Below are 21907 nucleotides of genomic sequence, written 5' to 3' on the forward strand. Positions count from 1 at the left end.
ACGCCTGGCTAAATTTTTTTGTATTTTTAGTAGAGACGGGGTTTCTTTTTCTTTTCTTTTTTTTTTTTTTTTTTTTTTGAGACGGAGTCTCGCTCTGTCGCCCGGGCTGGAGTGCAGTGGCCGGTTCTCAGCTCACTGCAAGCTCCGCCTCCCGGGTTTATGCCATTCTCCTGCCTCAGCCTCCGAGTACCTGGGACTACAGGCGCCCGCCACCTCGCCCGGCTAGTTTTTTTGTATTTTTTAGTAGAGACGGGGTTTCACCGTGTTAGCCAGGATGGTCTCGATCTCCTGACCTCGTGATCCGCCCGTCTCGGCCTCCCAAGGTGCTGGGATTACAGGCTTGAGCCACTGCGCCCGGCGAGAAACTTCTTAATAGCTACTTAGAAAAGTAATCCCAGCACTTTGGGAGGCCAAGGCGGGCGGATCACGGGGTCAGGAGATTGAGACCATGCTGGCTAACACGGTGAAACCCCGTCTCTACTAAAAATAAAAAAATTAGCCAGATGCGGTGGCGGGTGCCTGTAGTCCCACCTATTCGGGAGGCTGAGCCGGGAGAATGGCATGAACCTGGGAGGCGGAGGTTGCAGTGAGCTGAGATCGCGCCACTGCACTCCAGCCTAGGCGACAGAGCGAGACTCCGTCTCAAAAAAAAAAAAAAGAAAAGTAATCCGTGTGTCCAACATGGGTTAATTTTTTTTTTTTTTCCTGAGATGGAGTCTCCCTTTATCTGTCACCCAGGCGGGAGTGCAGTGGTGCATTCTCAGCTCACTGCAAGCTCCACCTCCCAGGTTCAGGCAATTCTCCTGCCTCAGCCTCCCAAGTAGCTGGGACTACAGGTGCCCACCACCACGCCTGGCTAATTTTTGTATTTTTAGTAGAGATGTGGTTTCACCATGTTGGCCAGGGTGGCCTCAAACTCCTGGCCTTAGGTGATCCACCTGCCTCGGACTCCCAAAAGTGCTGGGATTACAGGTGTGAGCCACCGTGCCCAGCCAAGTTAGTTTTTTAATCTGGAGAAAACAATACACAGAATTGGGTGTTTTGTCTTGGCAGTTATCTTGACAAGAACTAAGGACCAAGTATTGTTTCTCCTGAGGGCATGGACTTCACTGGCATCCCTTAACCCTCCGGTTTCTGAACATACAGGAGTCTTTTTGCTTTTTTTTTTTTTTTTTTTTTTTTTTTGGTGAAATTTGCCAAGCTGGTTCCACTGGTTACCCAGATGCCAAACAAACAGTTGAAGTGTGCTCACATTTTTTACAGTGGATTTTGGACACCATAGAGTTAGAAGCTGTAGCCTTTTGGGGTTGCTAATGAAAAAGAGTAATTTATTATGTATTTTCTCCCCTCTCATGATAATTTTCTCAGTGGTTATGAAGTATTCTCATGTAAAAAAACAAGTTGATGGAACAGCCTCCACTGGGAATGACATTTTGACTACTTCAAGTCCTGCAATTGGGAGAGAGTTTAAGTTTGTACTTTGGAGCTAGCTTTAGATGTGTTTGAGTTTGAATCAGAATGTTATTTGCTGTAAATGATTCTCTTTTTAGATGTATTTGCAGAGCACGCACGTGGAAAAGCACATAACCCAGGTTCTTGTGCAGTGGAGCAATGATTGTTCACTGCATCCTGGACCTGGGCCCAAGCCATCCTCCTACCTCAGCCTCCCAGGTAGCTGGGACCACAGGAGCTCACCATCATGCCCAGCTAATTTATTTATTTTAAATATTTTGTAAAGACAGGGTCTCACTGTGTTGCCCAGGCTGGTTCGAAATCCTGGGCTCAAGCAGTCCTACCCCCTCAGCCTCCCAAAGTGCTGGGATTACAGGTGTGAGCCACTATGCAAAGCTGCATGTCTCTTTTTTTAAATAAAGAACGTCTTTTTTAAGGAGGAAAATACAGGAAAGGAGCTGCAGAAACTGGCTGTATCTATCCACACTTGTTAGGATTTTGACCAAGAATACAGTTTGCCTGTAGAGTATTGATAATGTTTGAAGCTGGATAATGGAAACACTTGGGTTCCCTATACTGTTCTTTCTACTTTTGTGTGTGTTTGAATCAATACTTCTATAATAATAAAATAAACATCTGGCTGGGCACGTTGGCTCATGCCTGTAATCCTAGCAATTTGGAAAGCTGAGGAGGGAGGGTTGCTTGAGTCCAGGAGTTTGAAACCAGCTTGGGCAACATGGCGAGACCCTGTCTCTACAAAAATACAAAAAGTTAACCAGCTGTAGTAGCATGTGCCGGTAGTCCCAGCTACTCAGGAGGCTGAGGTGGGAGGATCGGTTGAGCCAGTCAGGGAGGTTGAGGCTGCAGTGAGCTATAATCGAGCCACTGCACTCCAGTCTGAACAACAGAGTGAGACCCTGACACGCGCACGCGCGCTTCCGCAGCTATAAGACAGGCCCTTTTAAACCTTCTTTAACGTCGTGAAAAGACAAAGTAGTTTTACTATGAGAAGATTTCCAAAATGGACATGGACTTTAAATACAGTTCTATTTATTTAGTTTTTTTGTTTGTTTGTTTTTTGTTTTTGTTGTTTGAGACAGAGTTTTGCTCTTGTTGCCCAGGCTGGAGTGCAATGGCACAATCTCAGCTCACCACAACCTCTGCCTCCTGGGTTCAAGCGATTCTCTTGCCTCGGCCTCCTGAGTAGCTGGGATTACAGGCATGCACCACCATGCCTAGCAAATTTTTTATTTTTAGTAGAAACGGGGTTTCTCCACGTTGGTCAAGCTGGTCTCGAACTCGCGACCTCAGGTGATCCGCTCACCTCGACCTCCCAAAGTGCTGAGATTACAGGTGTGAGCCACTGCGCCCGGCCAGGTTTTTTTAATATCAGAAAAAAGCAGGTAGATGTTTGATTTCATATTAAAAATAGAATAATCTACACAATTCATGGAATGTTAACTTTTTTTTTTTTTTAGAATAATGGGGGAGAAATCTCTGCCTAGAAAAATTAAGAAGCAAGTGCTCCTGTCCTTTTTTCCCGTCTCATCTCCCTCCTTCTCCTGTTCTGTTCCTTTCCTGTTAGCTTCTTTCTGCTCTGCAGAGATAACCACTGATGAGAGTTTGCTGTATGTCCTTATGTAGATATGTCTTATACGTACATCTGTACCTACAGATTTCATTTTTTTTTTTTTTTTTTTTTTTTTGAGGCAGAGTCTCGTTCTGTCGCCCAGGCTGGAGTGCAGTGGTCGGATCTCAGCTCACTGCAAGCTCCGCCTCCCGGGTTTGCCATTCTCCTGCCTCAGCCTCCCGAGTAGCTGGGACTACAGGCGTCTGCCACCTCGCCCGGCTAGTTTTTTTGTATTTTTTAGTAGAGACAGGGTTTCACCATGTTAGCCAGGATGGTCTCGATCTCGTGACCTCCCGTCTCGGCCTCCCGATCCGCCCGTCTCGGCCTCCCAAAGTGCTGGGATTACAGGCTTGAGCCACTGTGCCTGGCCTGGATTTCATATTTTTAAAGTAAGTTCTACCAAATTCCACAGAATTCAGTATTTAAAGTTTTAAGAATTTGAGTACCAAATTCCAGAATAATTTTGTTTTTATAACACAAGCAAACTCTCCCCCCACCCCCCGCAAGATATAGTCTCATTTTGTTGCCCAGGCTGGAACGCAGTGGTGTGATCTTGGCTCCCTACAACCTCCTCCTCCCGAGTTCAAGCGATTCTCCTGCCTCAGCCTCCTGAGTAGCTGGGATTACAGGCGCGCGCCAACACACCTGGCTAATTTTTGTATTTTTAGTGGAGATGGGTTTCACCATGTTGGTTAGGCTAGTCTCAAACTCCTGACCTCGTGATCTGCCTGCCCTGGCCTCCCAGAGTGCTGGGATTACAGGCATGAGCCACCACGCCCAGGCTTTTTCTTGTCTTTTTTTTTTGAGATGGAGTCTCTTTTCTGTCGCATAGGCTGGAGTGTAGTGTGATCTCAGCTCACTGCAACCTCCACCTCCCAAGCTGAAGCAATTCTGCCTCAGCCTCCCTAGTAGTTGGGATCACAGATGCATACCACCACACCCGGCTAATTTTTGTATTTTTAGTAGAGACAGGGTTTCTCCATGTTGGTCAGGCTGGTCTCAAACTCCCGACCTCAGGTGATCCGCCTGCCTCGGCTTCCCAAAGTGCTGGGATTACAGGCGTGAGCCACCGTGCCTGGCCTCGTTTTTGTATTTTTAATAGAGACAGGGTTTTACCATGTTGGCCAGACTGTTCTGGAACTCCTGACCTCAAGTAATTCACCCCCTTTGGCCTCCCAAAGTGCTGGGGTTACAGGCATGAGCCACTGCATCTGGCCCTGGATACTTTTTTTATTTTTTATTTTTTTTTAGAGACAGGGTCTTGCCATGTTGTCCAGGCTGGCCTTGAACTTCTGGATTGAAAAGCAAGCCTCCTTAGCCTCCCAAAGTGCTGGGATTTCAGGTTTGAGTCACCACACCCAGCCTATATCTTTCAAATTTTTAAACAGTAAAATAACCATTCTCACCAGAGAGACATCACCCCCACTCTTTAGGAGAGTACCCAATGCACATGTGGATTTTCTTTTCTATAAATTTAAGACCTTAGAATTGAAATTAGTATTTACTGATTTACCTTACTTAGTAACTTGAGAGCCACTTAATAGCAGAGTACATGTCATAAAGGGGTCTCTGATTTGATTTCTTCAGGGGTGGGGTGCAGTATGAAGCCTTGGCAGAGCGTTACTCTAGAGATACCACAGCTGCCGTCTATTCTGTTTCCGTGTCTGTTTTACTCAGGAGAGGATGATCTCCAAGGAAAAGAGTAAAATAGTAAACATGTTTCATATTTCACTTGAGCTCAGCTTTCCTCCCATAACTATCCAGAGGCATTCAGAACACAAGTCAGGCCCACTGCTTTGTCTCAAACGCTTTATGGGTAGTGGTATTTCTTTCTTGGTATTTTTGTCTGTCTTATCTCTATAAGTTTATGGCTTGTTCACTAAGAATGTCCTACTTCTTCCCTTTAATGACTGTTGAAAGCGTGGCTCTCTTGACTGGATGTTGGCAGTGAAGTTTTGTTGAAACGTGACACTAGTAAGTGAAGTGTGTCTCCCTAACAAGATCAGTTTGGTCTTCTGTGCCTTTGAATAAGGTGTGGAAGGGATGAGAATGATCTCAATTTCTAGGTTAGCAGAGCTGTGATACATGCATAACTTTATTCCTTGGCCGTATTGTTAATATTTGATAAACTGATTTTTAAAATTATTGTTCCTTATGTGGTGAAGAGAATTGAGATTGAAGAGGAAGTGTGAGTGTGTTTACTCATTTAGCAAGTACAAAGTGTCCACTCTGTGGCTAAATGCAAAGCACTGAAGATGAAATGGAGAACAAATCAGATGTGGTCTCTGGTTCATTTTGTAGCTGCCTGGGTTTGGTATCCTGAATTGTTAAACTCATTTAGTTAACTCTTTTGTGTTACCTAACAGTCATCAAATGTAGCATTATCTAATCTGGAAAAGCATGCTATCTTCTCAGCAGAGATTTCATCCTGAGGTCTGGTTGAGGGATAAGGAGTGCAGGCTCACATGGGATCAGTTCTCAGGAACTTTCCCCATTCTTTTAAGATGAGAAAATCTCAGTAGACACATCTCAATAAAGTCCCACACCTTCTCATTATAAAAATAGTCAACAAAGTAGAAGGGAATTTCTTCAATATGATAAAGGGCATCTATGAAAAATTTACAGCTAACATCATACTTAAAGGTGCAAGACTGAACACTTTCTCCTTAAGATGAGGAACAAGATCAAGACAAGGCTGTCCACTGTCACCATTTTACTTACCATTGTGTAGTAGACATTCCAGCCAGAGCAATAAGGCAAGAAAATGAAACACGAGGCATTTAAATTGGTAAAGAAGAAGTAAAATCATCTCTTTTTGCAGATGGTATAATATTAAATAGAAAAACCTAAGGATTCTACTAAAAACCAATTAGAGCTAATAAATGAATTTAGCAAGGTTGTAGGTACAAGATCAATATATAAAAATCAGGCCAGGCATGGTGGCTCACACTTGTAATCCCAGCACTTTGGGAGGCTGAGGTGGCAGATCATTTGAGGTCAGGAGTTTGAGACCAGCCTGGCCAACATAGCAAAACCCCATCTCTATTAAAAATACAAAAAAATTAGCTGGGTGTGGTGGCGTGCACCTGTGATCCCAGCTACTGGGGAGGCTGAGGCAGGAGAATTGCTTGAACCCGGGAGGTGGAGGCTGCAGTGAGTCAAGATCAGGCCACTGCACTCCAGCCTGGGCAACAGAGCAAGACTCCACCTCAAAAAAAGTAAAAAGACAGTGTGTGTATATATATACACACACACAAAATGAGCTGTATTTCTATACAGTAGCAATGAACAATAAGAAAATGAAGCTGTTAACAAGTGAAAATGAATTGTAATTTCATTTCCAGTAGCATCAAAATAATATAGGAATAAATTTAACAAAGGCCAGTGTAAAACTTATATTCAGAAAACTGTGAAACATTGTGGAAAGCACATTACATGTTCATGGAATTGGAAGATTTACTACTGTTAAGATGGCAGTATTCTCCAAATTGATCTACAGATTCAGCACACACTCTGTCAAAATCCCAGATGGTCTTTTTGCAGAAATTGGCATGCTGATTCTAAATTCATATGGACATGTACCCAGAATAGCCAAAATTATTTTGAAAAAGAGAAAAGTTGGAGGATTCACATTTTTTGATTTTTAAATGTAGCTACAGTAATTAAGACTGTGGTATTGACATAAGGAGAGACAGGTCAGTAGAGTAAAATTGAGAGTTCGGGAATGAATCCTTACATTTATAATTAATTGGGCTCTTTTTTTTTTTTTTTTGAGATGGAGTTTCGCTCTTGTCACCCAGGCTGGAGTGTAACGGCGTGATCTCGGCTCACTGCAACCTCCACCTCCCGGGTTCAAGTGATTCTCCTACCTCAGCCTCCTGAGTAGCTGGGACTACAGGCACGTGCCACCACGCCCAACTAATTTTTGTATTCTTAGTAGAGACGAGGTTTCACCATGTTGGCCAGCTGGTCTCAATTTCTTGACCTCGTGATCCACCCACCTCCTCGGCCTCCCAAAGTGCTGAGATTACAGGCTTGAGCCATTGCGCGGGGCCAATTAATTGGTTTTTAACAAGGGTACCAGGACAATTCAGTGGGGAAAGACTAGTCTTTTTTTTTTTTCCCTTTGAGATGGAGTTTCACTCTTATTGCCCAGGCTGCAGTGCAACGGCATAAGAATAGTCTTTTCAGCAAGTGGTGCTAGGACATCTAGATAGCCATATGCACAACAATCAAGTTGGACTAGGTGTGGTGGCTCACGCCTGTAATCCCAACACTTTGGGAGGCCGACATGGGTGGATTGCTTGAGCCCAAGAGTTTGAGACCAGTCTGGACAACATGGGGAGACCCCGTCTCTACAAAATACAAGTATTAGCCAGGCATGGTGGCACATGCCTGTAGTCCCTGCTACTCAGGAGACTGGGTTGGGCGGATCACTTGAGCCTAGGAGATTGAGGCTGCAGTGAGTTGAGATTGCACTACTACACTCTAGCCTGAATGACAGAGTGAAACCCTGTCTCTAAATAAATAAAGTTGGACCCTTACTTCACACCATTCATAAAAATTAAATCATGATGGATCATAGACCTACAAAGAGCTAAAACTAGAAAACTCTTACAAGAAAACCTAGGAGTAAATCTGTGACCTTGGGTTAGACAAAACCTGCTTAGACATGACACACAAAGTACAAGCAACAAAAGAAAAATAGAGTTCATCAGAGTAAAAAACAAAATGTGTTTCAAAGGACAGCATCAAGAAAGTGTAAAGCTGGGCATGGTGGCTCACACCTGTAATCCCAGCACTTTGGGAGGCTGAGACAGGCAGATCACCTGAGGTCAGGAGTTCGAGACCAGCCTGATCAACATGGTGAAACCCCGTCTCTATTAAAAATACAAAAATGAGCTGAGTGTGGTGGTGCACCTCTGTAATCCCAGCTACTCGGGAGGCTGAGGCAGGAGAATCACTTGAACCCGGGAGGTGGAGGTTGCAGTGAGCCCAGATCATGCCACTGCACTCCAGCCTGGGAAATAGAGGGAGACTCCGTCTCAAAAAACATAAAAAAAAGAAAGTGAAAAGAAAACAAGAAAACCTACAAAATGGGAGAAAATATTTGCAAGTCATACATCCAACAAGGGACTTGTATCCACCTTGGCCTCCCAGGAAGTGCTGGGATTACAGGCGTGAGCCACTGCACGCAGCCTCATATTTATTTTATTTATTTAATTAATTTATTTTTTTGAGATAGATTCCGCTCTGTCACCCAGGCTGGAGTGCAGTGGTGTACAGGCGGCTGCCACCACACCTGGCTGCTTTTTGTATATTCAGTAGAGATAGGGTTTCACCATGTTGGTTAGGCTGGTCTCAAACTCCTGACCTCAAGTGATCCACCCACTTCAGCCTCCCAAAGTGCTGGGATTACAAGTGTGAGTCACCACGCCTGGCTCACATTTATTTATGTTTTATTTTGGAGACAGATACGTGCTTTGTCTCCCAGGCTGGAGTGTAGTGGCACAAACATGGCTCACTGCATCTTCAGCCTCCTGGGCTCAAGCATTCCTCCTGCCTCAGTCTCCCAAGTAGCTGCGACTGTGGGCATGCACCACCATGCCTGGCTTTAAATTTATGGTCAGTTGGTTTTTGATAACGGTGAAAAACCAAATGAGTTTTTGTATTTATGGTCAATTGGGTTTTTAAATTATTATTATTATTATTATTATAATTTTTTGAGATGGAGTTTAGCTTTTGTTGCCCAAGCTGGAGTGCAGTGGCGCGATCTAGGCTCACTGCCACCTCCGCCCCACAGGTTCACGCGATTCTCCTGCCTCAGCCTCCCAAGTATCTGGGATTACAGATTCCCGCCACCACGCCCAGCTAATTTTTGTATTTTTTTTTTTTTTAGTAGAGAGGAGTTTTCACCATGTTGGCTACGCTGGTCTCGACCTCCTGACCTCAGGTGATCCACCTGCTTCGGCCTCTCCAAGTGCTGAATGGGATTACAGTCATGAGCCACTGTGCCCACCCCCCACCCCGCCCCCCCCCCTTTTTTTTTTTTTTTTTGGGAGATGGAGTCCTGCCCTGTCGCCCAGGCTGGAGTGCACTGGCGTGATCTTGACTCACTGCAACTTCCCCCTCCTGGATTCAAGTAATTCTCCCTGCCTCACCTTCCCGAGTAACTGGGATTACAGGTGCCTGCCACCACGCTTGGCTAATTTTTGTATTTTTAGTAGAGACGGGGTTTTGCCACGTTTGCCAGGCTGGTCTCAAACTCCTGACCCCAGGTGATGTTCCTGCCTCGACCTCCCAAAGGACTAAGATTACAGGCGTGAGTCACTCCATGAGGCATCAATCGGGTTTTGACCATAAATGTAAGGATAAATTTTTTTAAACACAGTTGTGTTTTAAGTAAAACGCATCTTTTTTCAAGGACCATTGATCTGCTTGATAATTAGACAAGCAGTTTGAGTCAAGAAGACTTGGGTTTCTGAAAAGGATGATGGGTTTGTGCTACCCTCTCAAGTGGCTCTACAGAATAGTTTGAAAATAAATTCTTTCTCCTAGTGACAGAATTATAGCTGAAATCATTTCAAAAGGCTATTTGAAATTCTGTCCTTGCGCCGTGCGCAGTGGCTCACGCCTGTAATCCCAGCACTTTGGGAGGTCAAGGCGGGCAGATCACGAGGTCAGGAGATTGAAACCATTCTGGCTAACACAGTGAAACCCCATCTCTACTAAAAATACAAAACATTAGCCAGGTGTGGTGGCGGACGCCTGTAATTCCAGCTACTTGGGAGGCTGAGGCAGGAGAATCACTTGAACCCAGGTGGCAGAGGTTGCAGTAAGCTGAGATTGTGCCATTGCACTCTAGCCTGGGCAATAAAAGCAAAACTCTGTCTCAAAAAATAAATAAATAAAAATAAAATAAATACGTAAATAAAATAATTAGTTGCAGTTCACATTAAAGAGGAAGCTCCGGGAATGGGGATCGGGGGGCGTCACGATATTGCAGCTCTTGAGTGCACTTGTCAGTTCTAGTAAGCTTAATATGTGCAGAATTGTTAAGTTTGTTTGTATTTATATGGCAGCTTTTCTTCATCTTAATGAAAATTAGCTTCTTGGCCGGGCGCGGTGGCTCAAGCCTGTAATCCCAGCACTTTGGGAGGCCGAGACGGGCGGATCACGAGGTCAGGAGATCGAGACCATCCTGGCTAACACGTGAAACCCCATCTCTACTAAAAATACAAAAACTAGCCGGGCGAGGTGGCGGGCGCCTGTAGTCCCAGCTACTTGGGAGGCTGAGGCAGGAGAATGGCGTAAACCCGGGAGGCGGAGCTTGTAGTGAGCTGAGATCTGGCCACTGCACTCCAGTCCGGGCGACAGAGCGAGACTCCGCCTCAAAAAAAAAAAAAAAAAAAGAAAAGAAAATTAGCTTCTTAGTTTTCTGGTTTCTGAGTGTTGAATTGAGTGTTTCCTTTTCCACTAACTTGTTGCCCTTTTTTATTCTTTTTTTTTTTGAGACGGAGTCTCGCTCTGTCACCCAGGCTGGAGTGCAGTGGCCGGATCTCAGCTCACTGCAAGCTCTACCTCCCGGGTTTACGCCATTCTCCTGCCTCAGCCTCCCGAGTAGCTGGGACTACAGGTGCCCACCACCTCACCCGGCTAGTTTTTTTGTATTTTTTAGTAGAGACGGGGTTTCACCGTGTTAGCCAGGATGGTCTTGATCTCCTGACCTCGTGATCCGCCCGTCTCGGCCTCCCAAAGCCTTTTTTATTCTTTTAAAGTCTGATGATATCCACCTGTTGTGTAAGTCATCTAGATGGATTTTTATTTCTGACCCAAGTTAAAATAGAATGTTACACAGTCTCTTACTAGGCAGACATAGATAGATATCCCTGAACTTGTGACAGAAATAAAGGTCTCCATTTGGCAAGAGTGAACCCAGAGAACCCCAAAATAATGCTTAAGACCAACCGAAAAAATGTATTTTTATTTTTAATATTCTCATTGTAAATTGTTTGTTTACACCTCCACCTCCCACTCCTGAGTAACTTACTCCTTCATTCTTACTTCATATAGTGACACTACTGCCAAAAGTAGCTCCAAATTGAAATATCTTTGACCCTGCTAGAGTTTGCAACAGTGTGATCTTTTTGGCAGGATTTAAACTGTGGGTTCTTGGCATCCTCATCTAGCAGTCTTTTACTCATCACCTTTTGTCTCTGACTTCCTGTTGGTTTCTCAGTCCTCCTCTAAATTATGTCTCTAAGATTATGGTTGTTTCCCCAGTGAGCTGGAGCTATAGCAGCTTCCTAGGCATTTTTTTGTCTTTCGGACAGTTCTTGAAATTCAAGTATTTTATTCGAATATAACAGAAATAAATACCACCTTTCAGTTTATCTGTATCTTGTCACCTTTACCAGATTGTAAACTTGGTAAGGGTGGACACTTGGCATTCATTGGTTCCACAAGTTCGTTAGTACCCCTTGTATGCCAGACACTGCTCTAGTAGACAGGCAATGTAACGTAGCGGTTAAATGTGCCAACAGTGAGGCTCGGTGGGGTGGCTCACGCATGTAATCCAAGCACTTTGGGAGGCTGGGGCAGGAGGATCCATTGAGCTTAGAAGTTTGAGACCAGCCTGGGCAACATAGGGAGACTCCGTCTGAATGAATGAGTGAATGAGCGAGCCAATTGTGGTTTGGATTTTGGCAATATGACCTTGGGCAAGTTAATTACCCTCTCTGTGCCTCAAAATTCTTATCTGTAAAACGGGATTAAAAATACCCTCCTCGGCCGGGCACGGTGGCTCAAGCCTGTAATCCCAGCACTTTGGGAGGCCGAGACGGACGGATCACGAGGTCAGGAGATTGAGACCATCCTGGCTAAAATGGTGAAACCCCGTCTCTACTAAAAAATACAAAAAACTAGCCGGGCGAGGTGGCGGGCGCCTGTCGTCCCAGCTACTCGGGAGGCTGAGGCAGGAGAATGGCATAAACCCGGGAGGCAGAGCTTGCAGTGAGCTGAGATCCGGCCACTGCACTCCAGCCTGGGCAACAGAGCGAGACTCTGTCTCAAAAAAAAAAAAAAGCCCTCCTCAAGGATAAATTGAATTAATGAAAACACTGGTTAAGCATTTGCTATTCTGGGTGTTGGGTATACAGCACTAAATAAGAGAGATGAGGTTTCTGTTGGTATAGAGCTTACATTCTAATTAAAGACAGAATAACAAGTAAACAAGATAGTTTCACATACTGAGTTTTGCTCTGAAGAAACAAGTAAGATATGTACTGGACATAGAAAATGACTGGGTGGCTGTTTTTGATTGGGTGGTCAGGGTGAACCTCTGAGGAGATAGCTTTTGAGCTGAGATCTTCAAATTCTGAGAGGCAGGAGGGGAGAAATATTTGATTATTATTTTCCCTTCATAGACAAGAGGTGGCATTACTTGGCAGAATCTTGCTAGGCAGCAAACTGTGATAGAATAGGCCCTGGAGTTTTGGCCTGGTTTGGCTATTAACTAGCTTTGTGATCTTTGACAGATTCCTTACTCTTACTGTCTTCGGTGGACATGTACTTTAGCATTTAGAGTTTTTACTGCTGGGAAGATATCCAAGGCACTAATAGAGTATAAAGGAGAAGTGTACCTTGTAGACCAGGCGTTAACTTCTCAGGGCAACTTAGAGGTGCTCTTCTTTCCTGGACGGGGAGAAAAGGAAAAAGAGAATTTGTTTCTTGGTGAGAAAATGACCCTGAAAGTTAACTCTTTTTTTTTTTTTTTTTTTTTTTTTTTTTGAGATGTAGTTTCGCTCTTGTCACCCAGGCTGGAGTGCAGTGGTGTGATCTCGGCTCACTGCAATGTCCACCTCCCAGGTTCAAGCGATTCTCCTGTCTCAGCCTCCTGAGTAACTGGGATTACAGCCGCCCGCCAGTACGCCCTGCTGATTTGTGGTATTTTTAGTAGAGATGGGGTTTCACCATGTTGGCCGCGCTGGTCTCGAACTCCTGACCTCAGGTGATCAGCCCACCTCAGCCTCCCAAAGTGCTGGGATTACAGGCGTGAGCCACTGCACCCTACTGACTCTTGTCTAATAAAGAGCTGGAACAAATTAAGGGTTCTTTAAAAATCAGTCATTTCATCTTTTTTTAAATGTTACTTTCTGTTTTTAAAGTTTATTTTATTAAAACAAGTTGTTTTTTTGTAGAGGTGGGGGAATCTTCCTTTGTTGGTTAGGCTGGTCTCAAAATCCTGGTCTCAGGCCATTCCCACCTTAGCCTCTAGAGTAGCTAAGACTACAGGCCCTTACCACCACATCCAGCTAATTTAAAAAATTTTTACTTTGTAGGCCAGGTGCGGTGGCTCACGCCTGTAATCCCAGCACTTTGGGAGGCTGAGCCAGGCGGATCACCTGAGGTCGGTAGTTCAAGACCAGCCTTACCAACAAGGAGAAACCCTGCCTCTACTAAAAATACAAAAAGATTAGCTGGGCATGGTGGCACGTGGTTGTAATCCCAGCTACTTGGGAGGCTGGGGCAGGAGAATTGCTTGAACCCGAGAGGCGGAGATTGCAGTGAGCTGAGATCGAGCCATTGTACTCCAGCCTGGACAACAAAAGCAAAACTCCATCTCAAAAAAAAAAAAATTTTTTTTTTTACTTTGTAGACACAGGATATTGCTATGTTGCCCAGGCTAGTCTTAAACACCTGGACTCAAACAGTCCTCCTACCTTGGCCTCCCAATGCCCTGGGATTATAGGCGTGAGCCACCATGCTCAGCCACTTTCTCTTTTTTTTTTTGGGAGATAGGGTATTGCTCTTTCCTCCAGAGCTACAGTGCAGTGGCGTGATCATAGCTCGCTGTAACTTTGCACTCCCTCCTGTCTTAGCCTCTCAAATAGCTAGTACTACAGGTACACACTACTATGACTAATTTAAAAAAAATTTTTTTTTTGTAGATGTGGGGTCTTCTTATGTTGCCCAGATTAAAAGAAAGGTGTTTTTAAAATGTCCAGAGGTTCACATTTGCAAAGGAACTCACTCATTTGTTCTAATGCATTTTCTTACATTAGGTGTAATTGAAAAGTGATCCTCTCTTCAGAGATGTCAAAAACAAACAAATCCAAGTCTGGATCTCGCTCTTCTCGCTCAAGATCTGCATCAAGATCTCGTTCTCGTTCATTTTCGAAGTCTCGGTCCCGAAGTCGATCTCTCTCTCGTTCAAGGAAGCGCAGGCTGAGGTAAGGGGGTGTGACTTTGTATATTGAGGTAATCATTGCATCAGTTGATGTGGATGTTTGAAGATCTTTTGTTAGACTTTCTCTGTGAGTGTCAAATGGACTGGGGGGTTGGCTTGAGGTGCAGGGTTGGGCTATAAGATATTCCAGGTCTCTTTAAACGACAAATCCAGATCAGCTTTGATTGCCATGCTGATTGCCTGATTCCTTTCCTCTGCCAGCACATAGTATTTCCCACCCACTTTGGAAGAAAGAACGTTTTATTTTTATTTGAGCTGCTTGCTTCAAATCTCTATAGCTGATTATTTTTCACCAAAGTATTTTTGAAGGCCTGAACCAAAGTTTATTTGCATCACCGCAAATAAAGGATAGCTAAGAGGATTAATAATATGAACAACATGGCAAGGAAAAGAAGCTTCAACTCACTAAAATAAACTTTTAGAAACTTAACCAGGAGTCATTTATATACAGTGTGCCAATTACTAATAAGCTGCATCTATTTAGTAAATGTATCTTAAAACTTTTTAAAAATCACTGTTGAAAACATCATTTTATCTCACTAAACATAAGAACACTTCTTTTGAATTTATTGCCAATATTTCCTAATTCAGTCAGTTTTCACAGCTTCAGGTGGATTTCCCTATTTTAATTATGTCTTGGAATAGGATGCCAAACCTCCAGCGTCTTTCCTCTCTTGGTGTGTGTTGTGAGTTGGATTTTTCATTCTTTAAAAGTGTTTTAACTTTCTTTTGTGGACAGATAAGAAGCTTTCAGTAGATACAAGTTTCTGTATGTGAGTTTGGGAAATATTGGTGTATTTAAATACTTAATAAAGGGGAATCTTTGTACATTTTCATTCTTTTTCTCAGAAGTATATTAGCAAGGAGATGATTTGTCATGTTTGACACTTGGAACCCCTGCTGTTTATTTCAGATGAGTATCTAGAATTTTTGTCTTAGATGAATTGATTACGAAATTTAAAATAAACCTTAGAAGTCAGTGATTAAACTTTTACTCTTGATGATTTCCAGAGCCCTATAGTACTTCTAAGGGGTCTATTAAACAAAGGATTGGTGGTTTTGTTTCTTACCATTTAACAAAAACAAGGTAGATGTTAAATGAAGTCTGTGAGAAGCCATCCTGAAAAAGTAGGTATGCATAAATATTGAAAAGGGAAACCCTAAATTTATCTACCTCAGGAAATTGCTTTTAAAGCCACGGGACAAGCAAGACTCTTAGTAACTCCTACCCTGTACCCAGAATCTTGATTTAGGGAGTTTAAACCTCAGTTTTAGCTCATTTGGTTATGAAGATACCTTTTTAAAATTTAATCTGGTAACTAGAAGAAACTAAATAATTGGTTCAAGTATTTACCAATTATTTACCAATTATTCAGTTTTGGTTGCATACCCTCTATGCAACCAAAACTGAGAGACAAAATTGAATTGAATTGAATTGAAAAATGTTAATCAACTCTGAAGTATTTATGACAGCTGGAATTCTGGGCAGTTCTTTTCTCCTTGTTGTGTAAATCATTTGGCACTTGCTCACTGACTTGGCAAATGAGGAAAAAATATTTTAGGGAGGCAGTATGTGCTGGTAGGTCTAAAGATACTTTAACATGCTATCATATACCTAGAAGAGACTTGTTCTGGAGGAATTTCTCCACTAGAAAGTATGCTTTTATACTTGATTGTAGTCTGACTTCTCTGTTTTTTAGAAACAGATAAATTTGCCACTGGATGTTCAGTTTTTATTTCTGGCCTATCTGTTTCATGGTTTTTTCTTTTGTTTTCCCTCTCCTGCAAGGAAAGTATCTATCCAGAGAGTTTGAGAAACCATGCCTTTAAATTAACTAACTGCTGAGTTCTACAGAATTGGAGAAAATTGATTATTTCCTTGTATTTCACAGACTGTATCCTTTTAAGTGACATCTCTTAAATAACTTCATTTGCAATCTGCAGAGACTCGTTTTCCTGCATCTGTGCAATGACTGCGAGTTTTGGATGCAGTATGCCCAGGGCCCTCACTAGTTATTGGTAACAGAAGCAGCAGTAGCCTATGAGGATGGGAACATGAATTAAACCCTCCTTAGTGCTGGTGGTGGATCACCTACCTCAAGCATAGCCCTTTAATCGGGTCATATTCACTTTCATAATCTGCATCTGCCTCTCCCTTCTTTTCTTATATTGTTACTGTTTTCAAATGAAAAGTGTGGAAGGTAAGTTTTTTTTTTTTTAATTGTACTTAATTACAATAACAGGCAGCAGTAAGATATATCTTTGCCAGTTGTTCTTATTCATGGTGTAGATAAAAAATCCTGAGTACAGTGGGCAATAAATAGTGGAAAACCAATCCCACTTTATCTTTAGATTAAATTGAATGTACTTTCTTCTTAAAAATACTGTTTTGTTGTTAAATCCTGAAAAAAACTGGTATATTTGTTAAATGGAGTTACTTGGAAAAACAAAAACGCATCTGTTCCCAGTCAGATATGAGAAGGTCTGCTGATTAACTGAAGAGTTTTTTTACTTATTTCTAGCCAGCTGCTTAGGAGTAGTTTTTTTAATGTTAATGATCTATATCATAGTAGATGGGAAAAGTGGATCCAAGAACCCCAGTGGATTTTTACACCAACATACGTTATTTTTGACTTTTTGATGGAAACAAAGTTCCTCATCGTTGACAAGCCTGATGCTCAGGAATGTACAGTTTTTTTTTTTTTTTTTTTTTTTTTAACCAAGTTAGGTTACTATCAAGTGCCTGTGGTTCTGGAAATTCACCGTGCTCTACCAGAGTTCTATATTGTTAACTGGAGAAGAACACAACACTAGCCCCTCTGCACACCGGGGTGGTGGGGGGTTTTTTAGTTCCTCTTTGCTAACTTCATGTGTCCTTGGGTACCTTATGGTCAGATAGTGCCCTCTTGTGGCACCTATGTAAGATCATGTAGCTCAGCCACAGAAATATGACCTAAGTAGTGAGACCATTTCCAGGTCCCCAATTTAAAAAAACAATATTGTATGTTTTGTTTATGTGATTTTAGTAAGTTCTTTTAAGCTTTGAGCAGATGCATTCTCCAAGTTTTCTTTGGTGTATACCTGTTGTAACTACACTTTTACGATCCCAAGCCTTAGTGGTATCTAAGAAATTCGTCACGCACAAGAGGGAGAGCTGACTAGGATAGGGTGTGAAGTGTTGCCACAGTGTGGGTAGGGGTCAGAGTACCTGTCTAGATACCGCAGCTAGCAGTTTTTCTCTCATTTCCAATGACTTGCAGCCCTGTTAAAATCCCTGTACCTGTGAAACTGTAAGCTGTTATTATGGTATATTAAAATGGTCTTTGTGTAGTTGACTACCTTAAGAAAATGTTGATAGTTTCTCAGTCACTGTAGAAGTACTCCTCCATTTTAAATGTGCTGCAATATGAAGTGACCTGTGTTTCATCACTTGTTCAAATGATTCTTATCCATGTTTTTGTACTTAGTAAGGGCCATACGTAGTGGGATTAAATATTTGTGCCCTTGCTTTGAAAACAAAACTGAAAGTGAGTGACACATAAGGACAGGGATTTCAGAACAGATATTTCTTGAATAAAAATACTTGTGTCAAAAATTCAAACATTTGTCTCTTTCCTTTCCATTCCAGTTCTAGGTCTCGTTCCAGATCATATTCTCCAGCTCATAACAGAGAAAGAAACCACCCAAGAGTATATCAGAATCGGGATTTCCGAGGTCACAACAGAGGCTATAGAAGGCCCTATTATTTCCGTGGGCGCAACAGAGGCTTTTATCCATGGGGCCAGTATAACCGAGGAGGCTATGGAAACTACCGCTCAAATTGGCAGAATTATCGGCAAGCATACAGTCCTCGTCGAGGCCGTTCAAGATCCCGGTCCCCAAAGAGAAGGTCCCCTTCACCAAGGTCCAGGAGCCATTCTAGAAACTCTGATAAGTCGTCTTCTGACCGGTCAAGGCGCTCCTCATCCTCCCGTTCTTCCTCCAACCATAGCCGAGTTGAATCTTCTAAGCGCAAGTCTGCAAAGGAGAAAAAGTCCTCTTCCAAGGATAGCCGGCCATCTCAGGCTGCCGGGGATAACCAGGGAGATGAGGCCAAGGATCAGACATTCTCTGGAGGCACCTCTCAAGATACAAAAGCATCTGAGAGCTCGAAGCCATGGCCAGATGCCACCTACGGCACTGGTTCTGCATCACGGGCCTCAGCAGTTTCTGAGCTGAGTCCTCGGGAGCGGAGCCCAGCTCTCAAAAGCCCCCTCCAGTCTGTGGTGGTGAGGCGGCGGTCACCCCGTCCTAGCCCTGTGCCAAAACCTAGTCCTCCACTTTCCAGCACATCCCAGATGGGCTCAGCTCTGCCAAGTGGTACTGGGTATCAGTCTGGGACACACCAAGGTCAGTTCGACCATGGTTCTGGGTCCCTGAGTCCATCCAAAAAGAGCCCTGTGGGTAAAAGTCCACCATCCACTGGCTCCACATATGGTTCATCTCAGAAGGAGGAGAGTGCTGCTTCAGGAGGAGCAGCCTATACAAAGAGGCAAGTATCTCATTTCCCCTGCCTGGTTGTGTTTTTGTCTCACTAGCTGGCAGTTTAATTGTAATGTGATCTAAGTTAAGAGCTCTGATTAATGGTAAAAGGTAATCCCTATTTCCTAGACTTTTCATTAGTAAACATTAAAAGCATCACCCAAGGAAACCTTTAGGTTAACTCTAGCTTTCCTACCTTCCTGAATTTGTATTGCAGCATAAACTTTCTTTAGACTACTCTGCAATGATGTTTTCACATTTAAAATTTGCCTTGGATTCTACCAATGTAAGCCAAAGAACAGTAGAGATTTGTGGGTCAGCTATCAAAAAAAAGTATGGTCTTTGCCAAAATGAATGGCCATTGGAGCTCTTAGACCCTGTAGCACCCACCATCTACTATGTTCGATCTGCATCAGCCTATCATGGTGAAGAGCTGCACCCTCAATACCCTCCAGTTGAGACTGGGCAGAATGGGAAAGGCCAAGGCTTAGTCCAGGAAGGCCTTGTTTTAAAACCACAAGGTGGGTGTATGTCCCAGTAGAAGCCAACACGGCTGCGTGTTAGGAGAGGACATGGCAGTGCTTCCGTCTTTCTCCCCTGGGGGACACGGTGAGTTGGAACATGAATCTTTGTTTGTATGGTTGGATGGATTGGGATGGCAGAGAAGTTACAGGGAAGTTGCATTGGGACCAGGTTGTGGTCAAGAGGGACTAACCCAGCAAATGGTTTCCCTTTTTTCTTTATTTTGTCGTATTTAGCATATTTTTTAATCCCTTGATTCTTCTTGGCTGTATTAATACGACTTTGACTTGATTATTAGGCTTTCTGCATTAATGGTACAGATGAGACATTTTGAATCTGTACTTGGCTTCAGTAAGTCTGTTTTATTTATTTACATTTTTATTTCAGTAGGTTTTTGGGGGAATACGTGGTGTTTGGTTACATGGATAAGTTTGTTAGTGGTGATTTCTGAGGTTTTGGTGCACCCATCACCCGAGCAGTGTACACTGTACCCAGTGTGTAGTTTTTTAATCCCTTGCCCTCTCCCATCCTTCTCCCTGAGTTCCCAAAGTTCATTGTATCGTTCTTATGCCTTTGGGTCCTCATAGTCTAGCTCCCAAGTAAGTATTTTAAAGCATAAGTTTTGTTCCATGCCAGGACTGTGAATCTTTAGAAGACTTGAGCATGAGCTGTTTTTCCATAAGAAAGAGAATGATGATTTTTGCTGCTGTCACCCTCTCCCCCATTAACATGTATTTTGTTTTTATTTGTGTTCACAGTATATTTCATATTTAGATCTTCTAGGTGACTTGAAGCAAATTTGAAGTCTCTTTTTAGACTTGTATTTCCAAATGTGAGTTGTATAAAAGCAAAACTGTCCAAGGTGTTCTATGTTAACTTTGCTGAAAGCAGATTTTAAGTGACTGAGTGAAGGTTGGGTAAGACCTTAGTTATTTTTTGCCCTAGATCACATTACAGGTAAGTAGGTTTTTGTTTTTGTTTTTTAGTATCCTAAAAATAACTTTTGCTGTTCTCTTTGGTTGCTTTTGTAAGACACAACTCCATGGATCATGTATTTTTCTCTTAATTGCCAAGTTCATAGAACTGTAAATGGCAGTTTTTCAGAAATTAGTAGGAAGTAACCGCATAGAAAGTCCTTTGGTAATACTGAAATCCATAAGACATATTTTTTCAGAGAATCAAAACCAAAAACAGTAAGGCACTATTTTAGAGCAAGGGATGCTTAAGAAGCCTCTTGTGTGTCTCTCTTGTGTTTTTATAACTAGGTATCTAGAAGAGCAGAAGACAGAGAATGGAAAAGATAAGGAACAGAAACAAACAAATACCGATAAAGAAAAAATAAAAGAGAAAGGGAGCTTCTCTGACACAGGCCTGGGTGATGGAAAAATGAAATCTGATTCTTTTGCTCCCAAAACTGATTCCGAGAAGCCTTTTCGGGGCAGTCAGTCTCCCAAAAGGTATAAGCTCCGAGATGACTTTGAGAAGAAGATGGCTGATTTCCACAAGGAGGAGATGGATGATCAAGATAAGGACAAAGCTAAGGGAAGGAAGGAGTCTGAGTTTGATGATGAACCCAAATATATGTCAAAAGTCATAGGTGCAAACAAAAACCAGGAGGAGGAGAAGTCAGGCAAATGGGAGGGCCTGGTATATGCACCTCCAGGGAAGGAAAAGCAGAGGAAAACAGAGGAGCTGGAGGAGGAGTCTTTCCCAGAGAGATCCAAAAAGGAGGATCGGGGCAAGAGAACCGAAGGTGGGCACAGGGGCTTTGTGCCTGAGAAGAATTTCCGAGTGACTGCTTACAAAGCAATCCAGGAGAAAAGCTCATCACCTCCCCCAAGAAAGACCTCTGAGAGCCGAGACAAGCTGGGAGTGAAAGGAGATTTTCCCACGGGGAAGTCTTCCTTTTCCATTACTCGAGAGGCACAGGTCAATGTCCGGATGGACTCTTTTGATGAGGACCTTGCACGGTGAGATGTGCTTCTTCTTAATCCTCAGTGCTTTAGTGGCCTAAGTGGTGTCTCCTAGCCCTTCTCCCTGGGGACATTCTGTTGTGTTCCCCCTGCTGTCTTAAGCTTCAGTGCTGATACTTTCATGTCCACCTATGTTCACTAGAGAGTATGTATCACGGAGTGATTGTGTGCTTTGAGGGGGACAGTATCCCTGGGGTGATGAAGTATCTCTTCAGTCCTTAGTGACTGGCTCATTCTCTGTTCATCACTGCACCACCAAGTCCAATACTGTTTCTTGTGTTTAACATAGCTTTGCCTGTGAAGCCATCCTGGATCCACTTCTTCCTTCCTAGCTGGGTCACCGAAGTCTATAGTATAGCCCTTCCCCATCAGATAACGTAGCAGTTTTATTGTATTTTATTTTATTTTTGAGACAGTCTCTCTCTCTTCTTTTCTTTTTCTTTTCTTTTTTTGTTTTTTGAGATGGGGGTCTCCCTCTGTCACCCAGGCTGGAGTGCAGTGGTGCGATCTCCGCTTACCACAAGCTCCGCCTCCCAGGTTCGTGCCATTCTCCTGCCTCAG

At 43.1% G+C, this 21907-nt stretch overlaps 1 protein-coding gene across 4 annotated transcripts in view; it reads left to right on the forward strand.

Moving 5' to 3' along the window:
- Positions 1-21907, forward strand: part of THRAP3 (thyroid hormone receptor associated protein 3) — a 99420-nt gene that overhangs the window by 61324 nt on the left and 16189 nt on the right. For 3 of the 4 annotated variants that reach the window (XM_030942455.1, XM_010360426.2, XM_030942457.1), the window contains exons 3-5: positions 14146-14313; positions 17959-18861; positions 20639-21343. In XM_030942455.1, coding sequence (XP_030798315.1) covers positions 14177-14313; positions 17959-18861; positions 20639-21343 — 1745 coding nt within the window. In that variant the 5' untranslated portion in view covers positions 14146-14176. Of the gene's footprint in view, positions 1-14128; positions 14314-17958; positions 18862-20638; positions 21344-21907 lie in introns of those variants that run through there. The other variant, XM_030942456.1, reaches the window with a different exon arrangement.

This window comes from Rhinopithecus roxellana, chromosome 12 (genome assembly GCF_007565055.1).
Source record: "Rhinopithecus roxellana isolate Shanxi Qingling chromosome 12, ASM756505v1, whole genome shotgun sequence".
Taxonomy (NCBI): Eukaryota; Metazoa; Chordata; class Mammalia; order Primates; family Cercopithecidae; genus Rhinopithecus; species Rhinopithecus roxellana.